This window comes from Rattus rattus, chromosome 2 (assembly GCF_011064425.1).
Source record: "Rattus rattus isolate New Zealand chromosome 2, Rrattus_CSIRO_v1, whole genome shotgun sequence".
Classification (NCBI taxonomy): Eukaryota; Metazoa; Chordata; class Mammalia; order Rodentia; family Muridae; genus Rattus; species Rattus rattus.
The window spans coordinates 199,666,167-199,683,755 of NC_046155.1; the positions used below are offsets into that span (position 1 = coordinate 199,666,167).

The 17,589-nt window shown below is 38.9% G+C and overlaps 1 protein-coding gene across 1 annotated transcript; it reads left to right on the top strand.

Annotated features, from left to right (window-relative positions):
* The first annotated feature begins 1,227 nt into the window (after positions 1–1,227).
* LOC116892896 (zinc finger protein 208-like) lies at positions 1,228–16,867 on the top strand. Its single transcript, XM_032894808.1, has 4 exons — positions 1,228–1,397; positions 9,487–9,613; positions 10,735–10,833; positions 12,566–16,867. Exons 1-4 carry the CDS (start codon positions 1,392–1,394, stop codon positions 15,001–15,003), a joined length of 2,670 nt encoding a protein of 889 aa, XP_032750699.1. The 5' UTR covers positions 1,228–1,391; the 3' UTR covers positions 15,004–16,867.
* Positions 16,868–17,589: the final 722 nt, after the last annotated feature.

Genomic DNA, 17,589 nt, shown 5'->3' on the forward strand with positions numbered 1-17,589 from the left:
AGAAGGAGGAGAGGAAAGATGCCATGCCTGAGAAGCTGCAAGACAGAGAGCATAGCCATCATGTAATAGCTAGGGGATAGCAGCCCAAAAGGCATGCCTGACTGGGTCCACAGCGGCAAAGAGAGAGTATAGGATTTTGTAAGTAATAACTCCGGAATATTGGAGAGAGGTAGATTAGTCACGTGGAGGGTAGGGAGTGGCCCAGACAGTGTGTGTGTGTGTGTGTTTCATTCAGGAACTCAGAGCATTTGGGTGGTAGCAAGGAATGCCACTGCCACTGGGATGTATTTAGGTAATGCCATGGGTACTACTATACACAGATATCACAAAGCTTGCTTTTGGAATATACCAAATACATGAATACCTGTATGAGAAAAAAATAAGAGCAAGGGAAGAAGAAATCACAGTGTAAGAGTGACATCTACTGTATTTTAAACATTCAAAGTTATTTCTATACTTGCTGGGATTTTTAAAATGCTTGTAATTCCTTTCTTGTTGTCTCCATTGGCTGCTTAAACTGAGGCCCATCATGTGCTGTCATTACCGAACTCTGTACATGCTCGAAAATCAGACCTCAGTCAGACCCTCTATATCAGAATCTGCATTTTCAATGTTTTTTTTTCATTTGTGATTGTGTTTATTCTGTTGAGAAGTACCTCTTCCCATATGATGACTTTCTCCTGTGAGATATGTGTATGTTTAGGGTATATAATACAAATATAGGACACCAAATTCACCTTTATTAACTTGAGTATTTCTTATTTACATTTTGATTGTTATTCCCCTTCCCGGTTTCTGGGCCAACATCCCCCTAACCCCTCCCCCTCCCCTTCTAGATGGGCTTCCCTCCCATTCTCCCCCATTACCACCCTCCCACAACAATCACGTTCACTGGGGTTCAGTCTTGCAGGACCCAGGGCTTCCTTCCACTGGTGCCCTTACTAGGCTATTCATTGCTACCTATGAGGTTGGAGCCCAGGGTCAGTCCATGTATAGTCTTTGGGTAGTGGCTTAGTCCCTGAAAGCTCTGGTTGCTTGGCATTGTTGTTCATATGTGGTCTCGAGCCCCTTCAAGCTCTTCCAGTCCTTTCTCTGAATCAGGGAGTTTTAAAGCAGCCCAATTCCCTATGCCTGTCCCAAGGCAGGGGCAGCTCCAGTTCCCATCCATCCTCACCTGCAGAGGGGGCGATACACAGGAAACAAGCAAGTCACCAGCCTGAGTTCCTGGCGCCTCGTCGCACAGACCTGTGGGAAGTGTAGTCTTCCGCTGTAACGCTTCACAAGGAGCCATTGTGAAAACGGCACTTCCGCATTGCGTCTGCACTAGTGCATTTTCTCGCAAAGTTGGGCGATTCCCTGGTCCTGCTCCGCATTCGGGTTGCATCGCTGACATGGAGGTTGGTTCAGGGTGCCACGCACCCATGCAGGTTGCAGGGACCCTGGGCGGGTCCAGCTCTGAGGAAGCGGAGGAGGGCTGGCCCCGAGGCGGGAAGAACAGACTTGGTGGAGACCTGCTGTTCTAGGCTGGGCCACAGCGCCTGGAAGCCTGTTGGGGCCTGGGAGAGGTCGTGCGGTTGGTGCTGGAAGTGAATGCTCTGTGAGCACAGGAAGCTGCCTTGGTCCACACTGAGCTTCTGTTATAGGGGCTGGATTGTTAGGACAGGAATCAGGAAGTGTGGAAAATCCAGGATTGCTCGGCCAAGCGTGTCAGCTCACAGCCTGCACCTGGAGGTGATGGTGGGCTCACACATTACAGATTGGCTGTGGACTAGCTGGCCCACACCTTCCTTGCTGTTGTCAGTTTTCTCAGGACACCTAGACCAAGTGGAGGTACGATCCCTCCTGTGCTTTATAGTCGACCTAGTACTTTTAGTTTGCGTTGATAGAAGTTTATAAAGTTACTAGTTTCTAAGAACCCAGAGTTTTGCGAGGGAGATTAATGTGTGAGCTAATAGTCTCGTTTTCTTTGGAGCACAGTTAGATTTATGAACTGCTGTTTTAAATAGGAATACTTCATGATCACCACTTGAGTTTCTCTGGGAAAGAGAAATAGCTCCGCATACCTGACAGAATGCTTACAATACTCTCTAATCCATGCTTTTAGTCTGTCATTGTCTACTGTGTAGAACATCTAAAACTGACTGTCACTAAATGTGGTATCTGCATTCCATGATTCTCCTTAAACAGTTCTTCTTGAACTCTTTATCCCAGTATTTATACTGTGTCAAAAGAGTAAAAGATGGGGGGAGGGAGTGTGGCATGGGAGGTGGGGGTTGGAGGGGAACCCGGGAAGGGGGATAACATTTGAAATGTAAATAAAATAAACAAAAACAAAATTTTTTTTAAAGTAAAAGATGAATTTGAAGAGCTTCGGTTCACTCGGGGTCCTGTAGTTTGTACATGGTAGGCTGCTCAGACAGTCTTGTGTGTGCCTAATTTGTTTCACGTCAGTCAAACCAAGTGTTTATGTGCTAGAAACTGACTTATGGCATTAAAAAGTCTACTCATGAGGAACTTGGTGTTTTTAGCAATGGGGGTGGTGATAAACACCTTTAATCTCAGCACTGGGGAGGCAGAGACATGTGGATCCCCAAGTTTGAGGCCAACCTGACCTACAGAGCAAGTTACAGGACAGCCAGGGCTACACAAAACACCTGTCACAAACAAAACATGGTATTAAAAAAAACAAAAACAAGTGTTATTAAGCTTTCCTAGAATAGCCACTCGAACAATATCGAAGTCAATTAAGGTGAACAGACATTGGGTCTCGTTAATTTCACTGCATAATTTTTTTTTCTCTTAAGTCTTGGATGACCACCATGCTCATGTATCAGAATTTTCTGTGGATTTTGTAACTATAATTAAAATACAGATACTTCCCAGTAAATGTCGCCAATCTGTAGGAACATCACTGTTTTCATTGCCTTATGCATCAAAGCTCTTACAATGCATAGATGATGCAGGAGCATGCTCCCTTACAATGTGCAGACCCTTCATGTAGGCATAATTTTAAGTAAGCGCACCTGCAATTGCAGCATATTCTGGGGTGTAACCCTGCCATTGGAAATTTGGGAGGTAGAAGTAGGAAATCGGGAGTTCACAGTTTCACTCTGCTTAGAAAGTTTAAGGTCAGCCTAGGTGAAATGAGCCTTGTGAAAAATATTTTAAAATAGTAGTTTATGGATACGCTAAATACATTTTATGGCCCCTGTCATCTGACTTAGCACCAGCAACCAGACAGAAACCCATCCAACCGATACTTTGCTGATTTTCAAAATTTCTACATGTGGTGGAGAAGTTCTTTTGACTGTTTGGCCTGGAATTTAATATTTTTTCACTAACATGCTTTTGTTAATTTCAGTTCATTTCTGTTATGACTTCGTAGTGCGTTCTTCTGTTCTTTCCTGGAGTCTTCCAATCTACTCCTTTCCATGCCATCTGAGACATCCATCATTTCCCAGTTTTCCACTGCAATCAATGTAGCCTTCCAGTGTTCACACTCCTCTGTCTGTCTATGGAGCTTGGATGACTTGCCCAGGATTTGCACAACAGGTTCAACTGTGTGTGGAACATTTTCTTATAGTTAGCCTGAACATCATTGTAGCTCTGCATGTGGATAATGACAACTGCATTCTCTGTGGGTCACATTCAACCAGTAAGCTGCTAAAGTGGGTTTCTTCTTCCTCTTTGGGTGAGGAATTCAGACTCCCATGATGTGCAGTTTTGCCTTTTCCTATAATGCTCTTTTGTTTGTATTCTAATGTTTGTGCAAGTAAAGATAAGAGGGAAGGAGTTACTCATTTTAGAAACTCACATATAGTGACCATTGTTGTGTTAGACATGTTGTTCTTGGGAAAACTCCAAAAGGAAACTTTGTGGGATGATGATGTTCATTTTCTGGTGATCTGTGAGACATATGTTGGGTAACATGGAGAGAAGATACAGAAGTTATATGTGTAGACTTGAATGGGAGACAGAAACATGCAAAGAGTGAAAAACATGAAGCACAGATTTTTAGCATTTTCTCCTTTTGGTTTATAAATATTTCCATTCTTGAGTCTATCTGTAGTTGTTCTCAAATGCAGTGACATATTTTGAGTTGAAAAGTATGAGTCAGATGGTTTGGCAGACTTTTTCAAAGACGTACAATTATTATCTTCTATGAGGTGGCTAAATAAAAATTAAACGCATGAGCTTCTGAGCCTCCGCTGTTTACAGGGTGGGCTGCACTTAATATTTCTTTAGGAACAAGTAGTAACATTGTACTGAATATTTAAAACCACTGGTCGATTTGTAAATCGAACATACAGAGCAAAACATGTGTTGTTTACTTGGAATACATATTTTAGAAGCATATTAGTTTGCAAGTAAATAACACTTATGGTCTCCCCTACCATGTCCAATGTTCCAAGTAGGCACTCTTAAGTTATATTATTATAAGATGTGTTGGCTAAAAACAAGAATTACTGATTGCTGCATGTTATGACATCCATGTGGGGTCAAAAGCTGGGCCAGAGACCTGTGGGTTGGCTACTTTTTCACACTTTGTTGTGGTTTTAAGGCAACATGTTCTTCAATCCATAGATATTCTGTGTCCAAAAGGGAGTCACTAGTAGCTAGAAGCTAATTGGGAATCCAGTCTTCTATTTGCACCTAGCTTTTACTTCCCCATAAGCTCCTGTTAGTCAGGACTGTTTGGTTTCAACAAAGGAATGTCTTTTAGGGACACATTCATGGTGTGCAAGAGTTCTCGGACTTCTACTTTTCTCTATTCTATTGGTCCAGGCTTGTGTCTAGGACCAGCCTCCATTCAAAAGAAGGGAAGTTAAATTTCACAACCTGGCCTACGCCATCTCACAGGTAAAGAAAGTAGAAAATGTGTTTCTTGTCTCTCACGTTATAAAGATGCTTTTACCAGAGTCTACTTTCTCCAGAGTGACTGGGTCAGGTGGCATGTGTCTTTAACCCCAACACTTGGAAGGAAAAGGTAGGCCAGCCTCATCTACATTATGAGTTTCAGGACCTCCGGGTCCATTTTAAGACCTTGCCTCAAAAAAAAACAAAAACAAAAAAAACAAACAAACAAAAAAAACCCAAAAAACCTGCAAGGGAGGGAGTTGGGGGGAGACTGGGTTTAGCGACTTTTTATCATCCTACTAGTGACTTGCAAGCCTGTCTGCTGACATCCTCCTCCTTGCAGTTTCCCTCTGCTGCTTTGACTGTTTGCAATGCATAAGTTTCTCCTCAGTCCACCTCTCCCGCAGGCCCCGGTTTTGTTCTGTTGACTTCTCTGCTCTCCAGGTCTGTTAGGGACCAACTTGGTCTGTGTATCCATGCTTTTCTTGTTCTTTTCCTTCCACCCTGTGTGACACAGCATCCCTCAGCTTCCCTGCTATCTCTGCTGAGGTAAACTGTTAAGGATTTTACAGACACACCTCCTGGGTAAAGGAGCTGTTGTTTTCCTGCTCCTGTTAGAACTCTTTTCTTTTTTTTTTTTTTTTTTACTATTTTCTAATCAAGAATATATTTTCTGCACACTAAGCAGTATCATTTAGAAGAACAATTAATAAAATCTGAACAGCAAAGACAATGAAACTTTGCTTTAACATTTTCTTTCAGGGAGAAGACACCACACTTCAACCTAAGGAAAACACTTTGCAGTCCAGGTCCTTTATTTCCTTTGTATACATTAGGCCATGAATTTGTATGGAATGGGCTCCAGCAGCTCAGGCTCCTTTCCGTTAGTCCTCACAAAGTGGGCGCTTCAGCTGAACCCAGGTGCCCTTCTCTTTGGCTTCCTCTTTCTTCTGATCGTTCTCCTTCACCCACCTCAGGAAGCTGTCTCTGCTCTTTGAGTGCTTGATGTGCTCAGTCTGCACATTGATCCCCTTGGCCAGAATCTTGCTTTTAACTTACTTGTTTACAATGATGCCCACGGCATGCTGGGTGACATTGTAGACTCTTCTGGTTTTGCCATGGGGCATTCCTTTTTGAACAGTGCCCATTCCCTTGATGTCTACAATATCACCTTTCTTGTAGATTCGCATGTATGTGGCCAAAGGAACGACTCCATGTTTCCTAAAAGGTCTAGAGAACATATACCGAGTACCTCTCCTCTTTCCTTTTGTGTTCGTCATCTTGGTGAGTTACTGGAAGATGGCTGCCACGGCGGAAAGCTAGAACTCTTGCATGCACAGCTTGCTTAGTCTTCTTGAATTTCTTCAGTGTTACCTAGACTGGCATTTGTTGGAAGTTTTAGTTAGTTTCCATCACTTATTTTACACAGTGTAAGTTTAAAAACCACATTTCTTAAAATGTAATTTTTTTTCCTTTTTTATTTGCTTTTTTTTTTTTTTTTAAAAAGACCTCTTCGTATCTCACAGACTAGCTTTAAACTCCCTATGCAGATGAGGCTGCCCTTGAACACCTGGTATCCCTGCCTATACCATCCAAGAACTAAGATTACAAACACGTAACACCATTCTGATTTTGTCCTCTTTTTTTATTCTATGTAGAGTGTTCCATAAATACTTTACACTCTCTTCAGCACCCCCCCCAGTCCTTTCTTTCACTTTCTTCTGTATATTATTTTCTTTCCTTATTAAATCTGTTTGTATATGTAGGACCACATATCATGCTATGCTTATGTAGGGCAGAATTTAAGAAACACTGTACCTTGTTACTAGGGACCCACTTGAGGTCCTTACAGTGCACTCCAAGCACCTTTACCTGCTGAGTCTCCCCACAGGTCTTCCATGTTCTTAGTGTCTTTTTTTCAGGCTTTTCTGGCAGCTTTCTCTTTGCTGAGGCATCCTTCCTCCTGCCAGACTTTTTCTAGTGTTTGGAGCTCCTTTGTTATTTGCCATTCAATATGGCATTTTCAGCTGTGTCACTGTGCTTCTCATAGTTTATTGCATGGTGGTTTCCGACATTCTTGTTACATATGGAGTGATTATCTTACCTTTTTATTTAGTTGTTTGAATTCTTTAGATTATTAACATGGGTAGGGCATCTTTGGGATGTTTTGTTTTTCCTTTGTCTGATCCATGTTTCCTATCTGTATTCCTTATAGTACTTATTTTTATTTGGCCTTTGGGAATAACAGTGACCACCCATCTTGAGTTAGAATGTATAGGACCTTCAAATGTCTTGTAAGAAATTAGAAGCCTTTCTGTAGCGGTGAATTGTTAATCCGCTCTGGCTCTCAGTGGGTGATGGCACCTCTTACCACCTGTAGGAGCTCTCTGGATTCTAGAATTAAAGACACACATACGCAGTGCTATTTTTAATATGCCTTATTAGCTCAATGGCTGGACACTTCCAAACCTTCCCATGGCTAGCACACACTCCCCTCTGGTATTCCTTAGTTAACATTTTTTTAAATCTATATTTCATCTCTGCTACCTCAGACCCGATCGGGGGAGTGGCCCTTGGAGCCACTTACCCGGGTTCTTATATATCGGCAGACTCTTAACGTTAATTCTCTGCTTCCTTGTTATGGCATGGTCTGCCCTACCCACTCTCATAACAGAATCCGTCTTCTTCTCCCCTGCATTTCTTGCCCAGGAATCCTAAAAGTCGTACCTCTTTCATTCTGTCCTACCACTGGGCATTGGCAACTTTATTTCCCAATCAGAGCCAACTGGGGACAGGCTTCCTTTAGCCTAGGTATAGGACATTGTAAACAGGATTTTTTGGCTAGCATAACTAGCATCTGTGTCTTTCATTCGAGAATCCAGAGAGCTCTTGCAGGTGACTAGAAGAGCCATCACCCTGCAGGATTAACATCCTGAGAAAGGAGCTAGGAAATTGGAGGCTATCTTCCCAACACTGCCTTGCAGGCCCACTTAAGAAAAGCAAAGGATCATGGCTTTTCCTGAACCACTAAGTGTAGTTTGTATGTATGAAGATACATGGTATCCATGCAGGGGATTTATAAAGGGGAATTATTAAGAAAATGTTGACAAGTCAATCTAAAAAAAATTATAAGTAACTGGAAATGAGGAATCAACTATCTCATTCTTATTCTTAAACACTTGTCTAAGTGCTGTCATGTCATTAAACAAATGTCATTAAAAAGAACAAAAGTGCCATCCTCATGTGATGCAGGCTCTGCACAGTTGCCCATTTTCTGTTGTCAGAGCCACACAGACTTTCTAAAGCTTTTCTGTGGTTTCTTTCTACCATCACTAGTGCCACAGCAAGGGTAAATATTATTTTACTATATTTGTTTTCTTGACCCTTGAGCTTCCCTTTACTCATTTCAGTTGCAAAACTAATCTCAGAATTCCTTTGGTATAAATGCTTAAATTTTACTTTATATTTCTTTTTCTATAATTTTGAGTTTGTCCAAGTGTGGCTGCAATCTAAATTCTATAATTTACTTGATTTTTTGACAATGACATTTGTGGTGCACATGTTTATAATAATCTTTCAGTCACACAAAACAATGAAATGCTACAATTTGGGTCAATATAGAAGAGAGTGAAAATTATTATTTCAGATACAGAAAGATAAAAAAATCACATGACCTCAAACATAGGTTGAGTCTTAAGAATTTTAACTTACAGAAGTTGGAAAAATAATGATTTTTGCCCATCAGGAAAGGGAGGCAGAAAATATTGGTCAGTCAGTGCTCTTATACAGTTAAATAGAAGAAGCTTAATAGTAAATGTTGCCCAGAATGGTAAGTATAAGTCACCATTTTGTAGTACATATCATAGAAGATTAGAAGACATATTTGGCTCGGTTTGGTTTTTTTGGGTTTTTGTTGTTGTTGTTGTTGGGTTTTTTTGTTTGTTTGTTTTGAGACAGGTTCTATGTAGTGCTGGCTGCCCTAGAACTTGCTGTATAAATAAGGTTCACCTGGAACTCATAGAGATCACCTGCCTCTGCCTCCCAAATTCTGAAATTAAAGACATGCATTACAACACCTGGCCAAAGAACTGCGGACTCTTTAAACTTAATAACATTAAGTGTTCAAGGAAATGACCATTTAAAAGTTGATATAAAGACAATGATGAGTCTACCTATAGCAGAATACCTCTTTGAACATGTAAATCTGTGATTTTCTATTATCTAGCTATGGAACAAAAGGAATAATGTACTGCTGTCATTGACCATTTGAGAACTTTTTTTAATGAGATGAAAGCAATCCAACACTAAAATGTAAAAATAATTAAATAAGGGAGAATAGTAATTAGAATCACAAATTATAATTCTTAAAACTCAGCAGATAAAGTTGTCAGGATTTCAAAGGCTGCATTATGAATATGGTAAACACATGAATACATGCTTAAGAAAGATAAACATATGGTAGAAAAGGAGAAGTGAAAGAATGTGAGAGTGATACCTAGTTATTTTAGATATTAACAAAATGTTGTTATTGCTATACTTCCTCAGAATGTATTCATAGGTACAACATGCTTATTGGTATCTATATTGTTAGTTACTATTATAATCTGATATTGATTGTCCTTATTTCAGGAAATGCTGTCATTCAGGGATGTAGCCATTGATTTCTCTGCAGAGGAGTGGGAATGTCTGGACCCTGCTCAATGGAATCTGTACAGAGATGTGATGCTGGAGAATTATAGCAACCTTGTGTTCCTGGGTGAGGATCATTTCCGTCAGTAAATTCTTTGTGTGTGTGTGTGTGTGTGTGTGTGTGTGTGTGTGTGTGTGTGTGTGTGTGTTGTATAAAGTATCTAAAAATCCCTGCCTTTGGATATTGAGTTCCCCAATGAAAGGCACACGCATAGCCTTTATATTTGTAATAAGCTCTAAGCAGCACAGTAGCTGGGCAGCTGCCTACCCTCCATGCTGTTAGAATCCACTATCCTATCGATAGCCCCAAGTTATTGCTTATTATTTAGGATGTTCCATCTGGGCTGTTCCTAACTCTTAACTGGGCAGCCCTCAGGGCCACGCTCTCTTGACCCTTAACCCATGGTAGCTTCTGCTTCCACCTCTCCTGCATGTTCTTCTTCCTTCTGATCCACCTCTCCCCACAAGCCTGAGAAACTTAAACCCCATCCATGTCTCTTATACCCAGCTGTTGACTGTTAGCATCTTTACTTACCCATTAGAAGTCACTTGTGGCCAGGGTCACTCAGCATCTTACGTGCAGACTTCCTGGGACAACCCGTCTTGGGGACCCCAAATTAACATTAAAATACAAACAACATTAGGCCAACCCACTTCATATGTGTATGGGTTTGTTGTTGTTTATTTTGTACTTTGAGCCAGGCTCTCTCTCTGCTATCTTGGCTGTCTCTGTGTAGACCAGACTGGCTTGAAATCAGAGACCCTTCTGCCTCTGCCTCTCAAGTGCCAGTATTAAGTGCCACCAGGCCTGGCTCATAGTGAATTCTTAATTCAAGGTGAATATTAAATTTATTTCATAAAAAATTTCATGGGAGCTTGTATTTTCCAACAGTGAGGTTTATGGGCCTTCATCCAGGGAGAACTTAGGAGATTGTTGATGTAACTAAGATAATTGTTTTTCTTTTTTGTGTTTTTAACCTGACTGTTTCTTAAAAGTATCCTTTACTCTGGTGGTAATGTTCACAAGCACAAGGCATATCCTTAATTTTTAATATTTTTTCTCATAAATGAAGGAAATGATATTCAGTATATCCTCCCCATGCCCACAATAGCAGAATCCTGGAATAGACATGTTATTTCCCAGATGAATAACACACAAACAATCTTATGCCTTTTTCCCACAAACAGGTCTTGCTTTCTCTAAGCCATACCTGGTCACATTTCTGGAGCAAAGACAAGAGCCTTCAGATGAGAAGAAACAAGTAGGAGCCACCACCATGCACCCAGGTATGTAAGAATGAGGGAGGTCAGAGGACAAAGTGAGGTCAGAAATCCAACAGAAAGCCAGACTACCATATGCATTGAGATGTTATGTTGTAATGGAAATCAAAGCAGTTCCATTTATGTATTCATTCATTTTTATCAGAAGGCATCTATTTTATGATGCTTCCTAGGTATCTAAGCTTTATTTACCCCTCCAGATGACACTGCTTTTGTTTACAGTGACTGACAAAGTTTGTCATTTTGCTGAGAATCTGCCTGTCAACGGAATTTTGACTGTTTCTTATACTTTTGAAAATGTGTACATGTGTTGTACATGTGTTTAAAGACATGTATGTGAAGCTATCATAATATAATATAATCACAAATATATTTCTTTTCATCACTTACGTGTATAGTAATTGAAATCCTTTTTTTAAACGTTATAATGATTATAATTTATTCTCAAAGTTTTCTCTTACATACTCAGTGTTACTGATTTAAAATACATATCCGTTGTGGATATATTTTATAGGTTGAAACTTTATATGTCCAAAAGAGTGTTTTTAATAGTTGACCAATTGTTTTTCAGAATTGAGTGGGTTCAAGATTCTCTTTTCATTAATTTACAAGTTTATTTTTGCATTATGGAAGTCTAGGTTGTTTAAAATAATTTGTTTATATGTAAGCTATGTGTTTTTGTGGATAGAGTATACAATACTAAACACTTTAGCACAGTGGAAGATTATAAATCAGTGAGCTCTGGTTCCATGAGCAACAGAACCAGGTGTTTCTACTTCATGTGTTAGGATGAGTCTTGTATATAATTTCTTCACTGGTTATTGTAAGATTATGTTATCTTTTAACCAAATTTTCTTAGAATTTAGGCTAATTTTGTTATCTAGACTTTGATTAATATGTCCCTCCAGCAGGCATTCTACATTACAGTGTTTTTTTTTTTTCTTTTCTTTTCATAATATGATTCAGATTTTCTTGTGAAAATACAACATAGAGCTTCCTGACTTCTTGAAATATAATACTTATGATATTATGGAGAGTCTAATTGTCATGCAATATATATTTTGTGTCTTCTAAATTATAACTATATTTGGGATATAAAATATGTATTTCTACATTCTTTCAACCTCAGAAATCACCACTAATATTTTTTGTATTTAGCTAATTATTTTTATGTATGCCTGATCATAAATTTATCTTTAATGGGCTCATTTCTGTTAATGTCCTTAAGAAAATTCCCATTATTATTATTTTTTAAAGATTTATGTATTTATTTTATGTATATGAAAACACTGTAGCTGCCTTTAGACACACCAGGAGAGGGCATCAGATCCCATTACAGATGGTTGTGAGCCACAATGTGGTTGCTGGGATTTGAACTCAGGACCTCTGCAAGAGCAGTCAGTCAGTCAGTCAGCTCTTAATCTCTAAGCCATCTCTCCAGCCCAAGAATTCCCATTATTATTAATGGTATGACTTTCTTTGCTATTTAACTGTAGTAATATTTCATTATTTCTGTGTTATATTTGATCTTCTTCTTATTTCAGTGGAAATTTAGATTGTTTCTATTTACTGCTGTGAACATAGGTGTGGGAATTTGTAACCTCATTTACCTATATAAATATGATTAATGGTCTGCATATTAAAGATAAGCATTATAAATTTTATAACATGTACAAAAGCAACATAAATATGTATGAAAAACTTATTCTTTATTTATATCTCAACTTTTACTCACCAGATATAAAACCATATAAATGTAAAGACTGTGGCAAAGCCTGTGATTGGAACTCACTCCTTCTTGAACATCAGAGAACCAATCCAGGAGAGAATGCCTACAAGTGTGAAGAATGTGGTAAGGCTTCTGGTTCTTGCTCAGTACTTTCTGAACACCGTATAATTGATACAGAAGAGAAAGCCTACAAGTGTGAAGAATGTGGCAAAGTCATGTGTACGTGCTCAGGAAATTCTAGCTACCGGAGAATTTGTATTGGAGAAAACCCCTACAAGTGTGAAGAATGTGGAAAAGCCTTTTCTACTTATTCGTATCTTGCTCAGCATGAGGTAGAGCACACTGGACAGAAATTTTATAACTGTGAAGAATGTGGGAAAATGTTTTATTTTCCTTCTCACCTTACAGAACATCAGAAAATTCATTCTCAAGAGAATCTCTTTAAGATTGAAGTGTGTAGCGAGGTCTTTTGTGCTCCCATAGAACTTTCTAAAGACCAGAGCTTTTGTACTGAAGAGAAGCCCTACAGGTATGAAGAATATGTTAAGGCCTTTAGTGCTTGCTCATTACTTTCTGAACACCCGAGAATTCATCCAGGAGAGAAAGCCTTCAAGTGTGAAGAATGCGGCAATGCCTTTTGCACACTCCATTCAGTATCTAAAATGAACATTCATTGTGAAGTGAAATCCTACAAGTGTGAAGAATGTGGGAAAGCCTTTGCTAGTCATCTTTCCCTGATTCAGCATAAAATAGGGCATACTCGAGAGAAACCTTATCAGTGTGAAGAATGTGGGAAAATGTTTTACTGTTCTTCGAACCTTAAGCAGCATCAAATAACTCATTCTCAAGAGAAACCCTACAAGTGTGAAGTATGTGGCAAGGTCTTTAGAACTTGCTGGCAACTTTCTAAACACCTGAGAATTCATTCTGGAGAGAAACCATATAAGTGTGAGGAATGTGGCAAGGCCTTTTATACTCTCTCATACCTTACTCAGCACAAATTAGGTCACACTGGGGAGAAACCTTACAAATGTGAGGAATGTGGCAAAACCTTTTACTATCCTTCAGTCCTTAAAGAACACCTAGCAATTCATTCTGGAGAGAAACCATACAGGTGTGATGAATGTGGCAAGGAATTCTGTACTCGCTCAGGACGTTCTAGACACCAGAGAATTCATACTGGAGAGAAACCCTACAAGTGTGAGCAATGTGGAAAAGCCTTTTCTACTCATTCATACCTTTCTCATCACAAGATAGTTCACACTGGACATAAACCCTATAAGTGTGAAGAATGTGGCAAAAAGTTTTACTATCCTTCTCGCCTTAAGGAACATCAAAGGATTCATTCACAAGAGAATCCTTACAAGTGTGAAATATGTGGCAAAGCCTTTCACACTTACTCATACTTTACTCAGCACAAATTAGGTCACACTGGGGAGAAACCTTACAAATGTGAGGAATGTGGCAAAACCTTTTACTATCCTTCAATCCTTAAGGAACACCTAGTAATTCATTCTGGAAAGAAACCATACAGGTGTGATGAATGTGGCAAGGATTTTTGTACTCGCTCAGGACATTCTAGACACCAAAGAATTCATACTGGAGAGAAACCCCACAAGTGTGAAGTATGTGGAAAAGTCTTTTCTACTCATTCATACCTTACTCAGCACAAGGTAGTCCACTCTGGAGAGAAGCCCTACAGGTGTGAGGAGTGTGGCAAAAAGTTTTACTATCCTTCTCGCCTTAAGGAACATCAAAGAGTTCATTCTCAAGGGAATCCTTACAAGTGTGAAATATGTGGCAATGTTTTTTGTACTCCCAAAGGACTTTCTAAACACCAGAGATTTCATATGGGAGAAAAACCCTACAAGTGTGAAGAATGCGGAAAAATGTTTTACTATCCTTCTCGCCTTAAGGAACATCAAAGAATTCATTCTCAAGAGAATCCTTACAAGTGTGAAATATGTGGCAAAGCCTTTTACACTCACTCATATCTTACTCAGCACAAGTTAGGTCACACTGGGGAGAAACCTTACAAATGTGAGGAATGTGGTAAAACCTTTTACTATCCTTCAATCCTTAAGGAACACTTAGCAATTCATTCTGGAAAGAAACCATACAAATGTGATGAATGTGGCAAGGACTTTTGCACTCGCTCAGGACGTTCTAGACACCAGAGAATTCATACTGGAGAGAAACCCTATAAGTGTGAGCAATGTGGAAAGGCCTTTTCTACTCATTCATACCTTTCTCAACACAAAGTAGTCCACTCTGGAGAGAAGCCCTACAAGTGTGAGGAGTGCGGCAAAATGTTTTACTATCCTTCTCGCCTTAAGGAACATCAAAGGATTCATTCTCAAGAGAATCCCTACAAGTGTGAAGTGTGTGGCAAAGTCTTAAGTGCTCACTTAGAACTTGTTTCCCACCTGAGTATTCACTCTAGATAAAACCCTAGAACTGGGAAGGGTATGGAAATGCTTTTTAACTCATTCATCCTTACCTCACAACAAATCCTGAACAGAATTCTTAACCATGTAAGGAATGGCAAAATGTTTGCTATCCTCCAAACCTTAAGCCTCTTGGAGGGAAATCACTCTCTTGTGAGTGAGGACTGTAACAAGGTCTTTTGCTCTCACTTAGGACTTTGTAAACATCAAAAGAATCATACTGGTAAGAAAGACCACAAATGTGAGAAAGCTTCTACTAAACTTTTTAACCTTACTCAGCACAAGGTAGTGCTTTCTGTTCAGAAACACTATACAAGTGGATATGCTGGAAAATTCTTTACTCTTAAAATATAAATGAACAGAGTTCATTCTCAAGAGAGACCTTACAAGTGTGAGGGGTGTGCTTTTGGTTATTCAACACAATTGGATTCATAGTAAAAAGAAACCAAATCCTTGGGAAGAATGTGACAAGTGCTATACTAATCAACACTTTCTAACTTCCTTAAAGTTTATACTGGGGAAAAACACTACAAATGTGAACAAATAGACAAGGCTTTTAAATGCTCTTCATAGATTAACACAAAAGTATTGGTACTGAAGAACAACCTTGTCCTGGTAAAATGTATTATGAAGATCTCATTCATCATTCAGTACTTGGTGAATGTCATAATATTCACACTTGAGAGAATCTCTACAAATGTGCAAAATATAGCCAGGTGTTTAGCTATAGTTTGCCACTGTATTAGCATGAAAGAATTAGTACTCCAAAAACATACACACACACATACATACATACACACACACACACACACACACACACTCTTACAGCAAGGCCTTTACCTATTTTTCATACTTTAATTATCCTCAGAAACTTCATACTGGAGAAAAAGTACATACAGATAATGTGTCAAACTTTTAAATAATATTTCAAATCTCTGTCAACACCAAAGAATTCAATAAGCTTCACTGTTCGACTTCACATCTCTCTGCATTTTCTAAGGAAAGCCCAACTGTGTGGTTATTTGGATCAGACTAACTTACAGATGTGTCCATTGAGACATTTTCTTGGATGTCGATTGATGCCCAGGACAGGTGACCCTGAGTGACTGAGAATTCTGGCCACCAAAAATCAGAGGGAGCAAGCCAGTAAGCAGAATTCCTTAATGGTTTCTACTTTAGATCCTATCTCAAGGTTTTTGAACTCTCATCCTGGTTGAAGTGGTCGATTAATTCCTAAGCTGAAATAAACCCTTTCCTCTCTTATTTCTTAGTCATGGCGTTTATCACAGCAACAGAAGTCAAAGTTAGACAGCAATGAATACGGGAAAGCTTTTCTCTTTATATCTTAGTTATCACCAGTCTTCACACTGGAAAGAATGTCACGGTGTCTCTTTTTTTTTTTTTTTTTTTTTTTAATGGAAAATTAGACTCCTAGCATCAGCTAAGAACATATGAGTCCTATAGCAGAAACGTCTGTTAGCTGTAATCTACGTATTCTTTTAAACAATGTATTCTCAAGATTTATTGATTAATTGCTCTTTTAACTATAAATGTTTCCTGAAACTGTTGCCATGTTGTCAGACTGTACCTGGATAATCTGAATCTGGATTCCTGAGCCATGCCTTGTGTGGCAAATCCCCCCGCCCCTTTGGGTCCTCCAATTGTAAGTAATCCTTCCCCTTTGGTCTGTAAGAAAACTAATACATTCACTTTTTTCACCAACTTGGGCTGTAGTGAAATCCTAAGATGGTGTGTCATGGGCCCCTTTGTAGTGACTAGGCATTTGTTTATGTCTAGAGATAGCTAAATTAACACATGTCATTCATATTTGGCTCCAAAATAAACAAGGTCTTATCCCCTTTTAGGTGAGAACTGTAGTTTTTGTCTAATGACACACAATTCCTGTTTTAGAGCCATAGTAAAGTAGGGACACAATCCACACATACTCATTCAGAAGTTAGGATGGATTTTGTTATTGGATACTTCATCAAATATTAATCATTGTAATTGCAGTTCTTACTTGATTATTTGCATATATTCAAAAGGCTTATAAATACTGAATTTATTTAAAAGAAAAAGAGACAATATCAAACCTTTCATAGCAACATAATTTACAATTGTTCCTTTAATCTTTTTTCCTTGTTTTTTTTTTTGTTTTGTTTTTTTTGTTTTTTGTTTTTTTGTTTTTTGTTTTTTTTTTTTTTTGTTTTTGTTTGGTTTGAGCCTTTTGTCAGCCTTTATGGAAAAAAAGTTAAGTACCACCTTTGCCACCTCATTTTGATTACAGGTGGCATTTTCTATCCTGGGTGAAATTACAAGCTGTTTTCTCATAATTGTCATAGGAAACAGTTGTATTCAGTTTCACAAGACTATATTGACAGACTAACTCTTATGTATTATAATAGTACAAATAGGAAAAAAAAAAACAACAAACAACCCTCTGTTGAAGATACACCAGTACTTTTTGAAAAAAGAAAGCCCTGAGAAGCCTTGGGGTTTATTGTAAAGTGTCTTAACTGCAGCACGTGAACTAGTAGGGGTAGGAGAGTTTAGAATTTATCCTTACTAAGCCATCAGCTAAAACAT

Coding starts and splice junctions, on each gene's coding strand:
- LOC116892896 (XM_032894808.1), top strand. Junction 9,614..10,734: donor TAGCAACCTTGTGTTCCTGG/GTGAGGATCATT, acceptor TCCCACAAACAG/GTCTTGCTTTCTCTAAGCCA. Junction 10,834..12,565: donor AGCCACCACCATGCACCCAG/GTATGTAAGAAT, acceptor TTTACTCACCAG/ATATAAAACCATATAAATGT.